General features: G+C 34.5%; 1 protein-coding gene across 11 annotated transcripts in view; it reads left to right on the plus strand.

The window, feature by feature from the left end:
- The window catches only part of POU2F1 (POU class 2 homeobox 1), a 189,255-nt gene that overhangs the window by 72,915 nt on the left and 96,623 nt on the right, over positions 1-19,717 (plus strand). For 7 of the 11 annotated variants that reach the window (XR_004348625.1, XR_004348632.1, XM_032623915.1 and 4 more), the window contains exon 2: positions 18,519-18,584. Coding sequence is in view for 9 of the 11 variants with exons in the window: in XM_032623915.1 (XP_032479806.1) it covers positions 18,519-18,584 (66 nt within the window). In the remaining 2 variants the exon portion in view is untranslated. Of the gene's footprint in view, positions 1-2,886; positions 2,986-15,099; positions 15,299-18,518; positions 18,585-19,717 lie in introns of those variants that run through there. The other 4 variants (XM_032623949.1, XM_032623939.1, XM_032623923.1 and 1 more) reach the window with 2 other exon arrangements.

The following is a 19,717-nucleotide window of genomic DNA, read 5'->3' on the forward strand; positions in this document are numbered from 1 at the left end:
GGGGGATTGGTTTCAGGACCCTTGTGGATACCAAAACTCAAGGGTGCTCAAGTCCCTTGTATAAGATGACAAAGTATTTGCATATAGCCTATACACATCCTCTGATAATAGTACTTTAAATCATCTTTTGATTAATTATAATACCTAATACAATGTAAATGCTGCATAAATAGTTGTAAATATAATACAGATGCCCTGTCAGTAGTTGCCAGGTTTTGCTTTTTGGAGCTTTCTGAATTTTTTTTTTTTTTTTTTTAATATTTTCGATCTACATTGGTTGGTTGAATCCGTGGATGCAGAACCCACAGATATGGAGGGCCAACTGTAGTGAGGAAGGTTAAAATTTATGACTCAAACTTCAGGCTCATCCCTACATACATGTTTGATATCTGAAAAAAAGATATCTCTCTTTTATTATAAAGTAATAAATGGTTAGGTTCGCTGCCCCGTGTCTGAAGACCTCAGTGATTGGAAATGGGTTGTGGTTGGTAATGGGCTGGGAATGGCAGTGGATTGAGTCTTACATGCAAGGATCCTCCTCTCCTTGAGTAATCAGGAACAGACACTTCTGATTTTCCTTTTGTGCTTGGCATGTGTAGGAAAGACAGACATGATGTACCACTGTTAATTTCTGCGTATATTTTAGACAGTGAGATACTAGCAAAGAGACTTAATTCAGGAGGCCAGTGAGTTTTCCTTTACATTTGTTACTATGCCTTACTTCCAAGGGGTCAGCATTGCATTTTCTATTTCATATTTCAGCCTCCTCTGAAATTTGGCACTGTAAATCAGTGGTTCTCAAACTTTAGCGTGTATCAGAATCTTCTAGAGGGTTTGTGAAAACACAGATTGCTAGACCTCCCATGCCCAGAGTTTCTGATTTCGTAGTTCTGGGGTAGGGGACTGAGAATTTACATTTCCAATAATTTTCCTGATGATGCTGATCTAGGTACTGCCCTTTAAGAATCACTGCTGTAAAAACCTTTATTTTTAGTAAAATCAGTGAAGAGTCATACTGAATTTATTTAAGGAAAAGATACATGGTATTTACTACTGTTTAGATTAGACTTTGTATTGTTTCTCTCTGGATGTTGGTTATTACATTGAGTGACCTACAGGGAGTACTCTCATAAAATATATTTCTTTGGTAAAAGAATGGTTGCCATTGGTAATTGTAACTTTTCACAGACACATTAATAGCTGCTGCCAGGCTGAAAGCCACTTTTGGACGAGAAGAAAATACTTTCCATTATTTTGCTTAATGTTTCAAGCAAAGAGAGATTTTTGTTGTTGTTGTTGTTGTATTTGTTCTTTACTAAGATACCATAATTGTTATTTCATTCAATGAGTATTGAAACTTTTTAAGCTAGTCTGAGGCCAGTACACAACCTCTTTGCCATTGCCAGCTGTGCATGTTTCTATGGCAGCTCAGTAGGGACTAGCAGGATTACTTTTGTAGGGACCACACCTGGCTTATTTGCATCCAATTTAAGTTGGGGAAATTTCAAAAGAATAAGAGGTCTGTAGATGTGCCAGTGGACAGCCAGAAAGAGCTTGTCAGTTTGTAACCATCACATTGGTCTAAAGGAGGAGGAGTAGGTGGGTTTTCCTTATTCATTATAGTTCCTGCTCTGGAGGAGTTTGGTGGATGTGCTGAAGTTTATATTTGTTTTGTGTATTTAGTTGTTCATGTGTTTCTGTTTTGTTTTGCTTTTTGTTTTAGGTATATCCTCTTACAACTTAACAATTTTAAAATTCTTTTAAAGAAGTTAAAGTACATATAGATCAGACTTTTTTTTCAAGAGAGAGAAAAAATTCAGTTTCTTTTCAGTTGTATAACATAATAAAATGTCTTAGTAAATTTTTGACCACTGTTGGAGAATGGTGGCAGAATTTTAATGTTGATCTCTATTTTCAAGTATTATGAGCTACTATAAGCCCCTTCTCTCACAAAAATAACTCCTTTTTAAGAAGATAGTTTCAACTATTTACATATTTGATTTTGTTTGCACCATTGAACTTAACTAAGCTCTTGGTTCAAAGTTTCATGAAGTAGTTAGGAACATCACAGAATGTATAGAAAAAAATTATATGATCTAGTTAACGAGTACTGTTATATAAAACTTAGATGGTTTTCATTAATGTTATACTACTCGATCAGTTATACTAATTTATACCAATTACTGATTAGTTGTACTAATTCAAACAAAGCTATGTAGTAGAGGTAGTTGGCAAATAAGAGTCAGTGCACGTACCATCTCCTCTTCATCTGTTAAGGCTGGCTGCTTGAACCTACTATTAGGGTTCTGAGGCCTCATGGCAAAGAATGTGATGGTCAACCAGTGATGGTAAATTTACACACCTGTGTGTGCCAAGTATTGATCTTTCTCATTTTTCAAAGACAAAATGTAATCTTGCACCTTTTTCCAGAATACAGTGATAGCAATCTGTATTCATTTATGTCTATCATCTATGTGTGTGGGTGTAGCCAGTTGAAATAGATACTTGTGAATTTGGAGGGAGGTTAGTGTTGGATTTGGGGGTCTTTTGTTAAGTTAATGAAATATACCCTTTAAAGAAAATACTAAGTAGGCTTTTTTATCTAGCTTCATGAAAGACCACCCCCTTATAATACATGTTCCAAGAACTTTCTGATTTACCTCCACGTTTCTGAAGTAAGGGCAAGTGCTAGTAACTCCATTTTGTAGATGAGGAAGTAGGCAAAAGAGAGCTGCCTGCCTCTAATCACTTTTATGTTTAGGCAGCTAACCATACCTTGATGGGTAATCCAGCGTTCTCCACTGTTTGTAATTGTTCCCACTTAAAGTGTTAGGTTATTTTATACGACTTACTCAGTCTTGCCTTTTTCTCTTTTTGTATTCATAGACTGGAAAAGTAAGAAGAGCTTTCCTGACTTTTTAATTACCAAACTACTCTGTTTTCAATGAATCAATTCAAAGAAAGAATGCAGTCTTTCTATACCTGGTAAATATTTTCTGCTAATAAAAGCTATTAATTTAGTGGCCTCTGATAAATCCAGGTGTTATGATGATTGCCTTTAATTTTGTGGAATGGCTATAAAAATGACTTAAATATATATATTTCATTTTTAACTCTGAAATTTGTTTGATATTTATTGATATAATTGAGTTATGCTTAGAATGCCTGTGCCCTAGCCCTCAATGGAAAATAGTTTAGGATTGCCCTAATACTTAGATTAGGCTCTGGTTTCTTTTGAAAAAGTTGTGAAATTAATGCAAATAGGGTAAATGTTAAGTATCATCTTTATCGTGATAATATAACATTAGCAATAATCCCTATGTGGTAGTTTAATAGAAGTTCTTTGTAAATAATAGTTTTATAAAATTAATCTATAATCAAAATATTATAACCTACATTTTACCAATGATGAAGTAACTTTTTTAAGGAAGTTCAGTGCTTCCTTAGCCAGTGTAGAGCTGAGATCAGAATCTAGACTCCTAGTCTCATGCCTTTTTTTAAGTACCTTAAATATAAATTAACATGCCTAAGGGAATAAACCACAGTGACATTTCATATGGATTTTCCTTTTGTGTAACTGAATATGTTACTGTAGCAACAGCAAAGAAGAAATGGTTTTATTTATTCTACGTAAAATATTTTATCTATTAACAGTAATATTAACAACCACTAATTAACTACTAGGGGCCATTGAAGCTTTTGGATACATTTTGTTCAAATCTGAGGAGAACCCTTGGGAGTGTGGTTGCACCTGTTTTACAGATGAGGAAACTGAGGCTTAGGAAGGGTCATATAGTTTAGAATTTTAGAATTCTAGAACTGGAATTTAAACACAGTTTTCTCTGATGTCAAAGCCTGTTACTAAACTATGAAGTCTGTTTATTTTTGGAATAAAAAGTTAATCGTAAATCCAACCTATCCCTTGTTTACTGATACTAACTATGGAATTATTTCCTCTCTTAATTCACCCATTCAAAAATCTGAGCACTTTAGAGACATACTGAGGTAGTGTAGAGAAACCATAAAACCGTGTCTTCCTCTGTAATGATTTTACCTATAGAAATCATATTAGCTATTTTATAATGTAATTTCAAGGTGTAAGTTTTATACCTCCTCGAAAAGTATATATTTGTATATTATAAATACATGTTTAAACTAAGCTACTTTGAGCAAGTCCAGAGGTATATTTAATGAGACTGAACATTTGTCTCTCCAGTGTTTTTACTTATTATAGTTGATCATCAAACAATGATTATTTTCCTAAAATATTTTTAAAACAGACCTTTCAAAATTAGTTGACACCCTTAATGAAAAAATTTTGATGTTATAGCAAAGAGTATTAGTCAGAAATTAAGACATTTCAAGTGTCTGGTTGGCTTTGGGATAAACAAAATCTGATTATCTTAAATGAAGATGTAATGATGGAAGTATAAAGAAAATTCCTCTTCTTTAGTAAGTGAGTTTGCCCAAACCAGGAGAATCTTTGCCTTAAAACCTGATTTATCCCTTGAAATTCACCTTTCCCCAGGAATCTTTCATTAAATTACCACCACGACCTGCCTGGCCAAAAGAGGGTGGGGGTGCACAGAATGTAGACAATGAGATATAAAAAAGTACATTTTGTAGTAGCCCATGTCACATAACTGTTTTATTCCTGGTAATGTGGAGCTCTTATACCAAAGAATTGTAATTTATTTGCATTTTAATCTCTGCTATTCAAAATGAGAAATAATGTAAAGTAGATTTTCTGGTACCTTTCTGTTCTAGATGGTCATGTGTTAGAGCTTTATAAAAAGTGAGATACATTGACAAATTTTATTATTTTTTTAGTTAAATTCTAACTAACTGGAGCTTGTGAAGGTGGTATGAAATTTATTGCTACAGTGACATTATGATGAGATTACAAAGTTATTAACTACCCTAAGTATTACTTGAAACTACTCATCATCCTCTGAGTAGAAGGGAAGGAGGTGAAGTAGGGCTGGGGCAGCAAACATTAATTGAATTCCTACTCTGTTGGATATATGCTATACACATCTACATGCATGCTTTCATTTTTAATATATGGAAAAGTACAGCGGTACAGGAAGTAGAGCAAAGAGAAGAAAGCATTATGCACAAATCTATGTCTTGGTTTTTTTTGGATGGTCAACTTGTTAAACCCTTCATATTCTTTTGTCCTCCACTTTTGGCCATCCCAGTGCTGTTGATTGTTTCCAGTGCTCTGAATCACAACTGCCTGGGATTGCTGTATAGTGCTTATGTGGCCAGAGGGGCATTAGTGGGTTTTCTTTCTTGGGGCGGGGGGCGGGTAGTTAGATTTTAAGTTTTCTGAAGACTATAGTTAGTTAACAGTACTGTATTATATATTTTAAAATTTGCTAAGAGGGTAGATCTTAGTTACTTGCTCTTGCCCCACACAAAAAAATTTTTAATTAAAAAACAGGGCGGGGGACACAAAGGAAACTTTTAAAGATGATGAATAAGTTTATGGCTTTAGTTGTAGTCTCACGGATGTATAATTTATCTCCAAACTTATCTAGTTTGTATACATTAAAGTTGTATATATTAAATACGTATGGCTTTTTGTATGTCAATCATATTGCAAAAAAAAGTTTTTAAAAAAGTTTTCAAAAAGTTTTCAAAAGAGAAAACTCATACTTCTTAAGAAATGTTATTTAAAGATTAAAACATGAGAAAAAGGAAACCAAATTCTTCTTCAGCCATGTTCAGCTAATTCAAACATTAATAAAACTGTTCTTACCATGTACAGTAAAGATAATTTTCTGGCCTATGGATTAAAAGTCAGTTAAAAAACATGGAAATATTCAAAAGCATCACTTAAAATTTCTTGTTGTAACAGGAGAAAAATCTTGAGTAGTATTTATTGAATATTTATCAAGATATTAGAGTAATACAGTTATCATTTTTATAATTCCTGATTATTTTCAAAATAACTAATATTCTCATTTTAATTTTAAGAACAGTCTTGGGAGACAGCATAATCATTCCCATTTTTCAAATGATAAGGTTCAAATGTTGTGTTAAGTTTCCTAGGGATACTAGGAAGTACCACAAACCAGGTGGCTTAAACAACAGCAATTTATTGTTTCATAGTTCTGGAGGCTAAAAATTCAAGATTAAGGTGTTGGCAATGTTGGTTCCTTCTAAAGGTTGTGAAGGAGAATCTGTACCATGCCTCTCTTCTTGTCTGCCCTCTGTATGTATCTGTCTCTGTGTTCAAATTTTCCTTTTTTGTAAGGACAGCAATAGTATTGGACTGGGGCTCATCCTAATGACCTCATCTTAACTTGATCATCTCCAAAGACCCTATTTCCAAATAAGGTCACATTCACAGATCCTGGGTATTCGCCTTTAACATCTTGGGCGAGACACAGTTCAACCCATAACAGATGTGACGTCCTTTGCTCAGGGTCTCCTAAGTGGGAAGTTTAGACATAACACATTGTAGTGCCACTAAAATAGTTTTAAAAGAACATGACAATATATCTATGACACCACATTTAAAATTCATTTTCTCATACTTTCTTATGCCTGGGTAGATTTTATTTAAAATTAACTGAGTTTCTAAAATATTTAATAGAGTTTTTGGTTGTAATGGATTTCAAGCTCTTTTTCTTTCTTTGGATAATAAATAAGTGATATGACACCAACGGTGGAAAGTTGTTCAATACTCAGTGCTTAGATCTGAGTATAAATTTTACTGAACTTCCATTAATTCAATGTAGAGCTTTAGAATGTAGATCCTTCATATTTTGAGATGTCCATCAGAATACTGTTTAATTTGTTTCAAGTGCACTCTCATGCTAGGTTATCTATACGTTTCACAATTCTGTAAGAATTATAGTATTGCCGGTGTTAATACACATCTTGTGATCAGAAATTTCTGAGGAGTGGGGAGAGCAAGACTCCACTAGGATAATAAAACTGTGTATGGTAGTTTGTTGATCTCTTTTCGTTTTCCCTTTTTTCTTTGCTAAATCTTTCTTTTTCTTTTAAAATTATTTTAGACTTTTAGAAAAGTTGCAAAATAATACAAGTAACTTTTTCCCTGAACCTTTTGAGAGTAGGTCTCAGACTTGATGGTCCATCACTTCCAAATACTTCCGTGTATAATTCCTACAAATAAGGACATTCTTCTACATAGTCATGATACAAACATAAACTCAAGAAATTTACAATAATACATTACTATCAACTAATCCATAGACCATATCCAAATTTTTCTAGTTGTCTCAGAAATGCCCTTCATAGCAAAAGAATCCAATCCAGGATCATGCATTGCATTTAGTTGTCATGTTGTCTCTTTAGTATTCTTCTATCTTAGTCTTTCCTTGATTTGCAGCACAGAGTTTTGCACACAGAAAACCTTTTTAATTTGGATAAATTTTTCAGTTTATTTTTCAGTTTATCAATTTTTTTCTTTTATGGACTGTGCTCCTGGTGTCATGATTAAGCACTTTTCACCAAGCCCTACATCCTGAAAATTTTCTTCTGTTTTTATCCTAGTGTGAGGTTTAGGTTAAAGGTTCTTCCCCCACCCCTCCCCAAATCATTTGTCAAAAAGACTATTCTTCCTCCACTGAATTGCTTTTGTACTTTAGTCACAAATCTATTGGCTGTACTTGTGTGGATATTTCTGGGTTTTCTATTCTATTCCATTGATCAATGTGTCAATGCCTCTACGGATCAAGCCCTGAGGTTTGATTCCTACAGCTATATAAAAAGTCTTAAAATTAAAGACTGATTCTTCCCACTTTATTTTTCTTTTTCAAAGTTTTCTTAGCTATTCTAATTAGCCCGCATTCCTGTATTAATTTGAGAATAATCTTATCTATTAAAATCTTAACAGAATTAACAGATAGATGCTACTATATATAAAACAGATAAGGAACAAGGACAATATCTTGTAATAAACTATAATGGAAAAGAATCTAAAAAAGAATACATATATATATATATATATGTATCTCATTTTGCTGTACACCCAAAACTAACAACAATTGTACATGAGAATGTCAAATGGTACAGCCATTCTGGAAAATATTTGGAATTTTCTTTAAAACTAAATATATACTTGTCATATGACCAAGCAATCTCACTTCTGTGCATTTATCCCAGAGGAAAAAAAATTATGTCCACATAAAAATATGTACATGAATGTGCTTCGTATATTATAGATGAGAGTCAGATATGTCTTTTGCAAATACTTCCTCCCAGGGTGGAGCTTGTGATCCTATGTACATGCCATGTATGAATGTTTATAGCAGCTTTATTTGTAGTGACCCCAAACTGGAAGCAACGAAAAAGTCCCTTAATTGGTGAATGGTTAGACAAACTATGGTACATCCATACCATGCACTACTCTGTTCAGCAATGAAAAGGAATAAACTGTTGATACACAGAATAACTTGGATGGGTCTTAAGGGCATTATGGTGAGTAAAAAATGCCAACTTCAAATGGTCATATACTGTATGATTCCATTTGTATAATCCCAAAATGACAAAATTAGAAAAATGGATGGCAGATGAGTGATTCTCAAGGATTAGGAATAGCCAGAGGGAGAGGAGTGGATATGCCTATAGTGGGGTAGCAGCAGGGAATTCTTTGTGAAAAAATAGTTCTGTATTTTGATTGCAGTGGTGGTTACATGAATCTACACACGTGACAGTAAAATAACATAGAACTTTACATATGCTCTATACCAGTTTCCTGGATTTGTACTGTTAGTTGTACGGTACTGTTAGTTATATAAGATGTAGTAACCAGTGGGGGAAACTGGATGAAGAGTACATGAGACCCGTCTCTATAAAGTCCTGTGAATTTCTAACTATTTCAAAGTAGAAAGTTAAAAACAAAAGAGAGGGATATTATCATTGCTATATGATTTCAGGGAAACAGATAGTTACTTGACAGTGAGGGGAATGAAGATCTGTGGTCATAACTTTTGAGCCTGTCTTTATAGCATAGATAGACTTTTCACTAGTTGATATAGGGAGGGAACGGTATTTCAGACAGTTTGAGAGTTAGTAAATATTTATGGAATGACTGCCACTGTACTGTTAATGGTAAGAGATATTAATAACATCCGATTAGTCTGAAGAACATTTTAATTAGTTTAGTGAAGGAGTATATCTTTAGATTTTGTATCTCATGTAGAACTTTGGGATACTTGTGTTACCTGTATTTTCACACAAATTTATGAAACCTGGGAGTAAGAGATAGAAAGAGAGAAGTCGCAAATTACCAATATCAGAAGTGAAACAAAATAGTTCAAAGGACGAATGACAATAAACAAAGCAGCATGTGGTTTTAAATAAAACAAAGCCTGTTTTTCATGGATTTAGTAAATGGAATCAGAGAAGAAGTCACATTCCATTTCTTGAAGTTAGAGAACTCTAATAGTAGCCAAGTATGTCAAGACAAATAATAGGCCTGTGTTAAAGCCATGTTGTCACCTGATCTTCCATGGAATTTTCACACTTTGTAACTCTGTATTTAGATGATTGCTTACTATTGAATTGTAAGCATTCTTTGGCTCAGCGTTGTAGACCCAATTCCTATCCTGGTGTCTGGCAGCACTTAGTAAAATACTTGTTGAATGTGTTCATACATGAAATAAATGACTTTGCAAAACTCTTTACATTAGAACAAATAAAAGACAGTTATAGAAGTAAAGAAACAGGATGGTAAGATAGACTAGACAGAAAAATTTAGTGTAATGGTAAAACTTTAGTAAAGCTACACAAGATTTAAACTTTTACAGCTAAGCAATTCAGGATTGGATTTTGTGATGTTGCTATGTTTGCTGAAAAGATGCCGGAGTGTTGGACTGAGCAGTAAATGAGCTATGGCATGGCTGTAGAAAAATAAGATAGCACAGGTTATGGAAGACACCAGAGCATGAGCCACTTAATACTAGCTGCTTTCTAGTGTGGTAGCTTCCTTAACAAACCACCTCTTAAATGACTGATCCAATTAACTGATGCCCTGAGAATTCTTGCTTGAAACATACTGATGATTCCCCGACAGCATGCTGAATGCCTCCTCCTTAGTATGTCTGTGCATATCTGCTGCTGCTGCTGAAGCTGTATGGATATCAGGAGTCATTTACATGTTTGTGCTCTCAAGCCTTTTCATGCTGGTTTATACTTATTTTAATCACACAATTTAAATAATTATTATATAAATCAAGGGAGAGAGAAGTGATGTTTCTGTGAAAACTTAAGTTGAATGCTTTGAAAAGATCTGATAAAGGCTAATAAGTAAAAAAAAAAAAATACTGCTGAATTAGATGAGAACAAGGGAGCTGTAAAATATCAGGGATAAATTATTCTTAAAAAAAAAAAGTAAGTAAGAAGGAAAAAGATTCTGTACTCAGATTGCTTCACGTGTCTTTTAAAGCAGTTTTTCAGTCCATGGGTCATGAAATCAACTTAGGTTTAAATCAATTTAAAAAAAAGAAGAAATGTATTAGAACATATCAGTACATTACACCTAGGAAGGAGCATTGTTTCATGAAATTTTTCTTGAGTTTTTAATATTTATTTTATACACATACATAAAATGTGAAAATGTGATAAGCTTGAAAAACAAAGCTAAAGAAATTGAAACTGGAAATATTAGAGTGTGTGTTAAGGGCATGATGTATCCCAGAAAGAAGAGGAAATTCAAATTAGTGGACCCAAACTTAAAGCAAAGGCTTTAGTCCAACATCAAAAGGTTGGTGAATGAATGTATAGTTTTGTGCTTTATGTTAAAATGAAATGTTTAAGGTATGTATAAATGGTTTTATATTTAAGTTGACCTTTTTAATTGACCAGCAACTACAGATCTCTGTGTCATGTGGTAAGAGTTTCAGCATATTTTATTGTACTTATTTTCCTCTCATACTTCCGTATTATATACCCCCCACCCCCACTTTCTCTGCTACTTAATAGCTGTGTCACCTAAGAGTCATTCTCTAGGCCTCAGTTTACTTTTTGTGAAATAAGATTATCCTTCAGATCTCTTGTTATTTGGCAGTGCTTAATAGCCAAATTGATAAAGTAAGTTCTTTCTTGGTATTTGCCCATCTAAATTTTTAGTAAATGGTAGACATTCCATTTTGGGGTTTTTTTTGTTGTTGTTGCTGTTGTTTTAAGCACTGAAATCCCTGTATTGCAGCCTTAGGGGGCATCATTCACATATGCCAGTCAAAATGGCCATCAGTAATAAGTCTACAAATAATAAATGCTGGAGAGGGTATGGAGAAAAAGGAACCCTCCTACACTGTTGGTGGGAGTGTAAATTGGTATAGCCATTATGGGGAAAAGTATGGAGATTCCTTTCAAAACTAAAAATAGGGTTACCATATGATCCTGCAGTCCCATTCCTGGGCATATATCCCAAGAAAACTTAACTCAAAAAGGTACATGCACCTCAATGTTCATAGCAGCACTGTTTACAGTAGCCAAGACCTGGAAGCAACCTAAGTGTCCATCAGCAGATGAATAGATAAAGAAGATGTGATATATATACACAGTGGACATTACTCAGCCATTAAAAAGAATGAAATAATGCCATCTGTAGCAACATGGATGGACCTAGAGATTATCATATTAAGTAAAGTAAATCAGAGAAAGACAAATATCATATATCATTTATATGTGGAAACTTAAAAAATTCTATAGATGAACTTATTTACAAAACAAAAATAGACTCACAGACATAGAAAACAAACTTATGGTTACCAAGGGAGATGGGCGAGGGAGATAAATTGGAAATTTGGGGTTGGCATATACACAGTACTATGTATAAAATAGGTAAAAATCAAGGATGTACTGTATAGCACAGGGAACTATAGTCAATATCTTGTAATAACCTTTAATGGGAAAGAATCTGAAAAAGATACATACATATCTGAATCACTTTGCTGTACATCTGAAACACTGTAAGTCAACCATACTTCAAAAAAAAGTAAATTTCTTTTTAAAAAAAGAGTTTATTGGCCTGTTTTCCAATGGAAACAACCATTACCTCACTAATCAACTCCTAAACTAGGTCTTAAAGGAAAGCAATTTAATTGGATTAATTCATGCTGAAGTGTGAATAACAATCCTACAAACTTCCCAGAAATGGTTTTCCTTTTTAAAAGGGGTATTCTTTTTAGGTTAAGTTTTAATCTGATATTTCAGACAGAGGACCAAATGAGGTGAACATTTGAGACTTTGTGGGAAAAGCTCTTTCCCTCTTTCAGATCAGCTGTTCCACGGTTAAGGGACTGTAGAGGAGAAATGGTGGCCATCCTCTCCCAGTCCAACTGTAGAAGGCCTGGACAACCTTCTAGTATTTAAGCCTGACTTCTAGAATGCACAAAGTACCTAGATCAAGAGTGGCAGGAGGGGAGTTTTCTCACCCCCACCATTGTGACCGAGTCAGCTGCCTGGGTAAGGTGAGGCTTCCTGTCACTCTGGATAGCTGCATCTCAGTGCTGCCTCCTTCTTTTGCCCCTCTCCCTCTTCCTGCAGTGAAGATAGTGAGTTGTGCAGCAGTGGGGAAGGAGGTCCCACTTTGCATAGTAACCTGTGTGAGTTAGTGAGCTATAGGCCTGCTGTGCAGAGACCCTGTGGGACTCTTGGCCTGAGGGGGAGGAGGATTATTATACTGCTGAAATCCTGCCCTGCAAGGTACCTTCCAGCAAATACTCCTTCGTTGGCAGTGATTGTCTGGCTGTCGCTATAAGTCATCCTTAACTAATGTATGAAAGACCTAATTGGCATAAGAAAGGTAGTTTAGAGGTTTTAACTGCATGCAGTACGAAAAGGTAGATGGTGAGATGCAGAGAGATTCTATGATAAATACGGGCAATAAATGTAAAATTTGATGAAGGCAAAAGAGGAAGGAAAGAAGCATTTATTCACATTCATCATTTCTTCTCATATTTTCCCACCAAGTAGAAGTTGTATAATCCAATACATTCTACCTTAAAAAACTCTTTTGAATTTTGTATTCTGTTCCATAATATATTCTTGATTGTTTTACTAAAAAGTATTATGATTCATTATTGAATAAAATCAATGTTCTTAAAGGATGCATCATGTTTATCGTGTCTTGAGGTCTTCCCTGGCACAACTACCTCATGCTCCAGTCCAGGGTCTAGTCTGAGAAGCACAAGCACATTTATCCGCACAGCAACCTCATGAAAAAGATAGTATCATTTTACAGATGAGAAAAGGAAGGTTCAAAGAGGGAAAGTCTCATGGGTACTACATGTCATTGTTAAATTTCTCCCCCAAACCCTCTCCTTTTATGGATTTTGTGGTTCTGTAAAACATAGAAAAACTAGCAGTATAAATAGAGTGCTGATCTAAAAGTTAAGAAAGGTTTTTGGTTCTGTTCCTAGCAAAGTTATTGACTTGCAGGGAAATCTTTTGAAGGTCCCTTATAGAAATGTTGTCTTTCATTTCCTCATATGCATGTTGAATTTAATTTCATCCTTAATGTTGGGAAAAGGTACATACATATTTTAAAAAATCAGACACTTGGCATCCTTGAAGATTAGTTCTAAATAAAAGCAATTGTTAATGGAATAATACCCTTGAGAACTCGCCTCAAGCCTAGTGCACTCTTCTGTGTATCCATACACCCTTGACTTTTAAACACAAAATTGTTGTCACCAATTATTGGCTTCCTTACTACACTGAAAGTAAGCTATTTTAGTCTGCTGCTTGATTCAAGCCCCCCATGCCTACCAGTTCCTTAAATGTATAACTTGTCCATAGGTATAATAGTAGCCAAGAGCTCAAATTTTAATGTCAGCAAAATCTGGTTTTAAATCCTGACTCCAGATTATTAGTGTGACATTAGATAAACTACTTCAGCTCTCTGTGCCTCAGTTTCCTTATTTTAAAAGGGGGGTAATAATGCCTATTTCATGGGTTTTTACAAATCTCCTGAATTGTCTATGATGATAACATTGGAATGTTGTCATACGGTAATGCCTAAAAAATTTGGGGTTGATGTTTTACCTTGTAAATTCACTTTAAATAAATATATTCTTTTGTAAGTATTCTGAGTCTATAGATTCATATACATTAAATGAAATTTACTTGAAAATACTAATTCTACAATTTACATGACCCATTTTTTGATGATTGATATTGTAAATAACAGACTGTCATACACTTTAGATTGATTCTGATGGGGGAAGAATATTGTATGATATGTGGTATTCAACTAATCTATTTGGTTAATTTGGTAGTATAAAAGCATTTGTAGATAATGAATTTTCATACTCTGGAAGATAATTTTATAGATCCTACACTGCTTCCAGATTTATACTGGTGCCTCGTTTTAAAGTAGGACTTTCACCTGACAGTGTATGTTAATATTCGGAAAATTCTCTATCAGTAGGCTAGCACCATCTTGACAGCCCTATGTTCTGCTTCTACCTTGCTAATTGTTTCCTTGGGATTATTTGGATTGTGTAGAAAGCTTTTTGCAAATCCCCTTATTACTGAAGTCATTGTTGCCAGCAGGAATAAGATTAAAGGTGCTTAAGACTGTAGAGTTGTTTCTAATTTGTACGTGTCATTTCAGTGGCATTTTAACAGAACTCTGTCTCCTGTCCCTCCCTTCTCCCCTGGTACTATCTCAAGTTAGGTCCAAGAAGCCAGGCCATTGGAAGAAATCTCATTTTATCCTCCTAATTATTATGCTGGCACTCAGGAGATAATTTTTCCCTTCATGCACTGCCAATTAATATGCAAATGGACTGATAAATATTTATGCAATGATTTAAATTATGCAGGGAGTGCTTTCAGTGTATTCTGTAAATGAATTGTTCGTGGACTTCAAAGTACTGGCTGCTGTGCTAACGAGGAGAGATTTGCATAAGGCCCTAATCACGCGCATACTGATAAAGCTTCATTATGGAAACTGCCAGCTGCAATCTTTGTTTCTATTTTATTACAAAAAGAGGAACTTTTCATGCTTCAGTTGCCTTGACAATGTCAGTCCTAGCTGGTAGGAGAGGCTAAAACTCCTGTGAGCAACTGAAGTTTCCTTATTCAGTTGAAGATTGCTATGGTGTAACTGAAGTTGTATTTCGCTTCTCCCCCAATCCACTTTCCACCTCCCACCCTTGTTCTTTTAAGAATATAGTGTAGATTTGTTAGAAATAATAGTACCTTCTTTCCCCTACCCCAAACCGCTACCTGTTTCTTCCTTGCTTTGGACTGTCTGAACCTCTAGAAGATTTCACAGCAATGCTGGACTGCAGTGACTATGTTCTAGGTGGGTACCAGCACGGTTCTTTCTTATAAGCTTTAATATGGAAATAGCATGTGTGGAGTTGACTATGCATAAATGCTTAATCGCATATGCAACCAACTCGGGGGAGGGGGGAGAAGTGGATTGAGCTGGGAAGGAGGAAAGCATTTGCAAAGCACAAGCCTGCTTGAATTTGCAGTAGGTCCCTCCCTACCGCTAGCTCTTCTGGTTCAGAGGATATTTTCAGTAAATAGTGTGGATTTAGAGTTCAACTGGAATGGAGGACATTTTTGCTTTTTGGAAATTTCTATTGAGAGCATTTCATGTAGTTCTGAAAACAGTCTAAATCTGAAACAAGGTACAAAGTGTACCTAAATAATATGTACATATTAATTTAAAAAGTTTTGCATACCGAATGTGAATGTCTTCTATAAAAAATGCCTAGTGAAAAGTAAGATGGAGCCATAGTGCATAGTTGTTCCCATAAATGCTAATGCAGAAGGTAATTGGAATGGTTACTGCAATAGGACTGTTGATCAATTTCCAGATTTTAGAAACTGTTAACTGTTTTCAAATTTTGGCTAATACTAGCCTTTTTTATTTTAAAAAAAAATCAACTTCTGTTCTTCAGGAAATAATTTTTAAGTGTTGGAAAGCCTGTTTTTAGAGTTTTTCCTTTAGAACAACAAGATTTGGGGAGGGGGATGTGTGGCTTGAATATATAAACTCTCTTTGGTGATTAAGATTTAAAATAGATTGAGGCACTTTGTTTTTTAGACTTACTGTGACCATGGTGGCCATATTTTGTGTTGAGTTTTTTCTGTTTGTATGCAAAATTGTTGAAACCTCTTTGGGTTACTCTGGTCACCTCTCCAGGGGATGATAAGAATTCCAGGTCTCTGATATCTTAGTTTTAAAACCTCTACAAATGATTTTTTTTTCCTGTAGGTAATTTTTCCTGCTTGAAAAATTGAGGCTGCCCCCCATCACCATCACAGTAGCTCTGGATAAAATAAAGTGATAGTTCTGAAAATGTTTGAATTTTTAGCTGGAAGGCATGGGCTAAACCCAGGGTAGTACTAATACTTGTACAGCATAATAAAAATCACTATTAAAAGGGTGAATGACTAAAATAACAAACTGATGTCAAGAATTCAATCCAAGAGCAACCTGTAGACTGTGTATTAGACTCATACAGTCAGTTCAGTGTGCCCAGAGGGAAAAAACAAACTTCACATATCAAAAAAAGAACTTACTTGTATTTACTCTTTTACATCTACTAAGTTGGGAACTCAAGAAAGGAAAGGAAAGTACCTTTCTGAAATATTTTTAGCATTATATTTTAGAATTAGACATTATATCTGTAATTTTCAGTTCACAGTAAATATCATTTAAACATTCTTCCATTCCATTCCAGTGTACAACATCCATAGTTGTTCAATTAATCAGGATTTGGTTTTATTTATTTTTGCGTATGTGTATTAAACTCTTGACAGTTTGATAGAAAATGCATAGAAGATTCACATAGAATACCTGTGACATAATTTTTAATTTTTAGATGTGGAAATCAGGATATGAGTTGTGCAGGTCATGACTTGTTGAGAATTATGCCTACAGCTTTGTTTTTATGGTATGTGGAAAACATTGTTACCCTTCTGATGAATGTTAACTGCTTCATCATTTTTTCCCACTTTCTTTTAAAATACATTCTAAAGGAAGCATTGAGCAGCATGTATGCTTAATGGTGTATTCTATTACATTTGTTGTGGTTTTTGTTGACTTTCATAAGATTTTGGTTAAGTCATTCAGAAAGCTGATGTTTACTAAGCTGTACACCTGTTCCTTTCAAACCTTAGTATGCTTTCAGATGATATTTAAATTCTTCTGTAGGGGGAAGGAAGTTATAGAACTACCCTCATTTATGACCACAGACATACAAATTTGAACCATTTGAACATGTGAAGAACAAAACAAATATATGATAGAACTGCTTAAGCCCATAAGGCAAGCATTTGTTTCAAAAACTATTTAAAAAGCTATTACACAGCTTCCAGGTTGGAAATGAAATTTATGAGAGAAGGATTCTTGATCTTTCTCATCAGTTATGCATGTGGATAAAGTAACCATGGACAACATGGTTGGGACTACTAATGATTGTTTTGATTTTCTAGTTAAACATTTAAGCAGATGACAAAATGGGCTGTTCAGTCAAAAAATTGAATATAATATATAGTTTAAGTATTATTCTCTGCTAATAATTATAGTTAAATGGTTCTTAACCCATTGAGGGAAAAGGTAGAGCTTGCTTGATAGTAAACTTCTTTGACTATAAATATGCTAAGTTTGAGTTCACAGGAGAAGTAGAATAAGATACCTATTAAATGTATAGCTTTTACCCTTTAGGAGAGGTAGAAGAAAAGCAGACTTGTTCTTGTCTTTCCTCTTGCATATCTTCTAGGATACTTAATATTGCTTGATGAAAATGTATTACTATGAAAGCATTCATTTAGGATATCAAGGCAGTATAATTTTTAACTGGGTGTGGTTGTGATTTAATTTTGCAGTTATTAGATGTATCTGTTATGCCTTGTAGTCCAGCTTCTTGTACTGGTTTATGATTGAGGTTTGAATTCGATATATTCTCACTTTGACACATGTTTAATTTGTTTTGGGGCAGGGGGTGGGGAGTAAATATGGAGATACTTTTCTTAGACATGTTTTCATTTTATTCTGTTAGGTTGAGGTATTGTCCAGTCTGTAATCAAGATTACCAGTAGATTATTTAGGTTACAATTAATGAATATCTTTACTTATGAAAAAAGAAACTTTATTTGGGAATAACATATTTTACTTTGTGAGGTACTTCTCTCCTCCTCCCTGCCCCAACTTTGTTTATTTAATATACTTTATGCTTCATATTATAAAACATTTTTCCTTTTTTTTATACTATACTCTATTATAATTTTTTTGCAGGTTATATTTCTGTTATTTCTCTTGGCAGAATCTTAAGGTTCTTTAGAAAGACAATTTATTTGTGGATCACGTCAGAGTTAAGGGAATCCTGAATTTCTTTCAGATAAAATTTTGTTATAGTTTGCAATGTTTTAATGTTGATACCATCTCTCCTTGAACTGTAGGACTGTAACAATAGTCAATATTCTTGACCTTTTCCTTTGCCACAATTTTGCCTCCCTAACCACATCCCCAATATTTTCAAAACCTATTCTCTTCTGATTTATTGCAGACTCAAGAATGAACAATCCGTCAGAAACCAGTAAACCATCTATGGAGAGTGGAGATGGCAACACAGGTACAAGATCGTTCTCAGATCCAGCTTTTTAATTAGATGTAATAGAGCTAAAAGAAGAAACTTACCATTTAACTGTGACTTGTATTCGGTGAATAAAGACCAATTTGAGTATTGAGTTGTCAAATATTAGCTAATATTTACAGGAACTGGGATTGTATTGACTTAAGATTATCTAACTTCTGCAGATTGTTTCATCTTTTGCTGCCATATATCAGAGAAACTACAGAGTAGTTGAGAGACAAGTCCTTTGGGTCCGTTAGTTCTGGGAATGACTTACTAGCCACTTACTAAGCTGTGTGACTTCAGGCAGTTTCCCCAGTCTTTTTGAAAAGGACTTAATTTGTTCACCTATAAAATGGGGATAATAAATTTCATAAGTCATTGTGAGTATTAAAGGAAATGTGTTAAGCATGGTGCCAGCTACACAGCCATTCAAAAAGTTGAATGGCTATAACAAAAAAGTTGCTCTTGTTATAGGTGTTAATCAAAATGGGAAATCTTATCCACATTCAGTATAAATTGTATTGAAGTAATGGTATTGTGAGTAGATAAAAACACACACCTGTTTCTAATACATCCTTTTATTTCATAATTTTTTTAAAAAAAATTTACACTTGATTAAACCCTGTATCAAGAGAAAATTAATACCATAAAAATGAGGAAACTGAGGCCCCCATGGGAGGAAGGTGAGTCTGTAAAGGATAGATTGTCTCCACAGCCCATACTCGACATTTAACTATGTATCTTTATCAACCATTTAAGAAGGGAATTATGGGCAGGGATACCCAGAAAGTAATAGTTTCACTAGGTTTTTACTAGCAGAGAGCGTTGCCTCTTTGACTCGTGATTTTTAAAATGCCTAACCATGAGAGATAGTAAAAATGAGAGTCACTCTTGGAGACTGTCTTTGTTTTCCACCCCTACTGGCCATAACACCTTTTAATTTGAAGTAAATGAGTTGAACCAATGCAGCAGCTTCCTGCCTACATATCTTTCGTTTAAAATTTTTTGGTACCTGGAGGTACTTGTTAATCTTTTAATCTTTAAAGCATACCTGCCTCTTTATGTGAAACTGCGCAGTGGGGCTTCCTGCTGTATTTAACATGTCTCTCAAGTTACTCCTACTGAGGCTA

The sequence above is a fragment of the Phocoena sinus genome, chromosome 1 (assembly GCF_008692025.1).
Source record: "Phocoena sinus isolate mPhoSin1 chromosome 1, mPhoSin1.pri, whole genome shotgun sequence".
Taxonomy (NCBI): Eukaryota; Metazoa; Chordata; class Mammalia; order Artiodactyla; family Phocoenidae; genus Phocoena; species Phocoena sinus.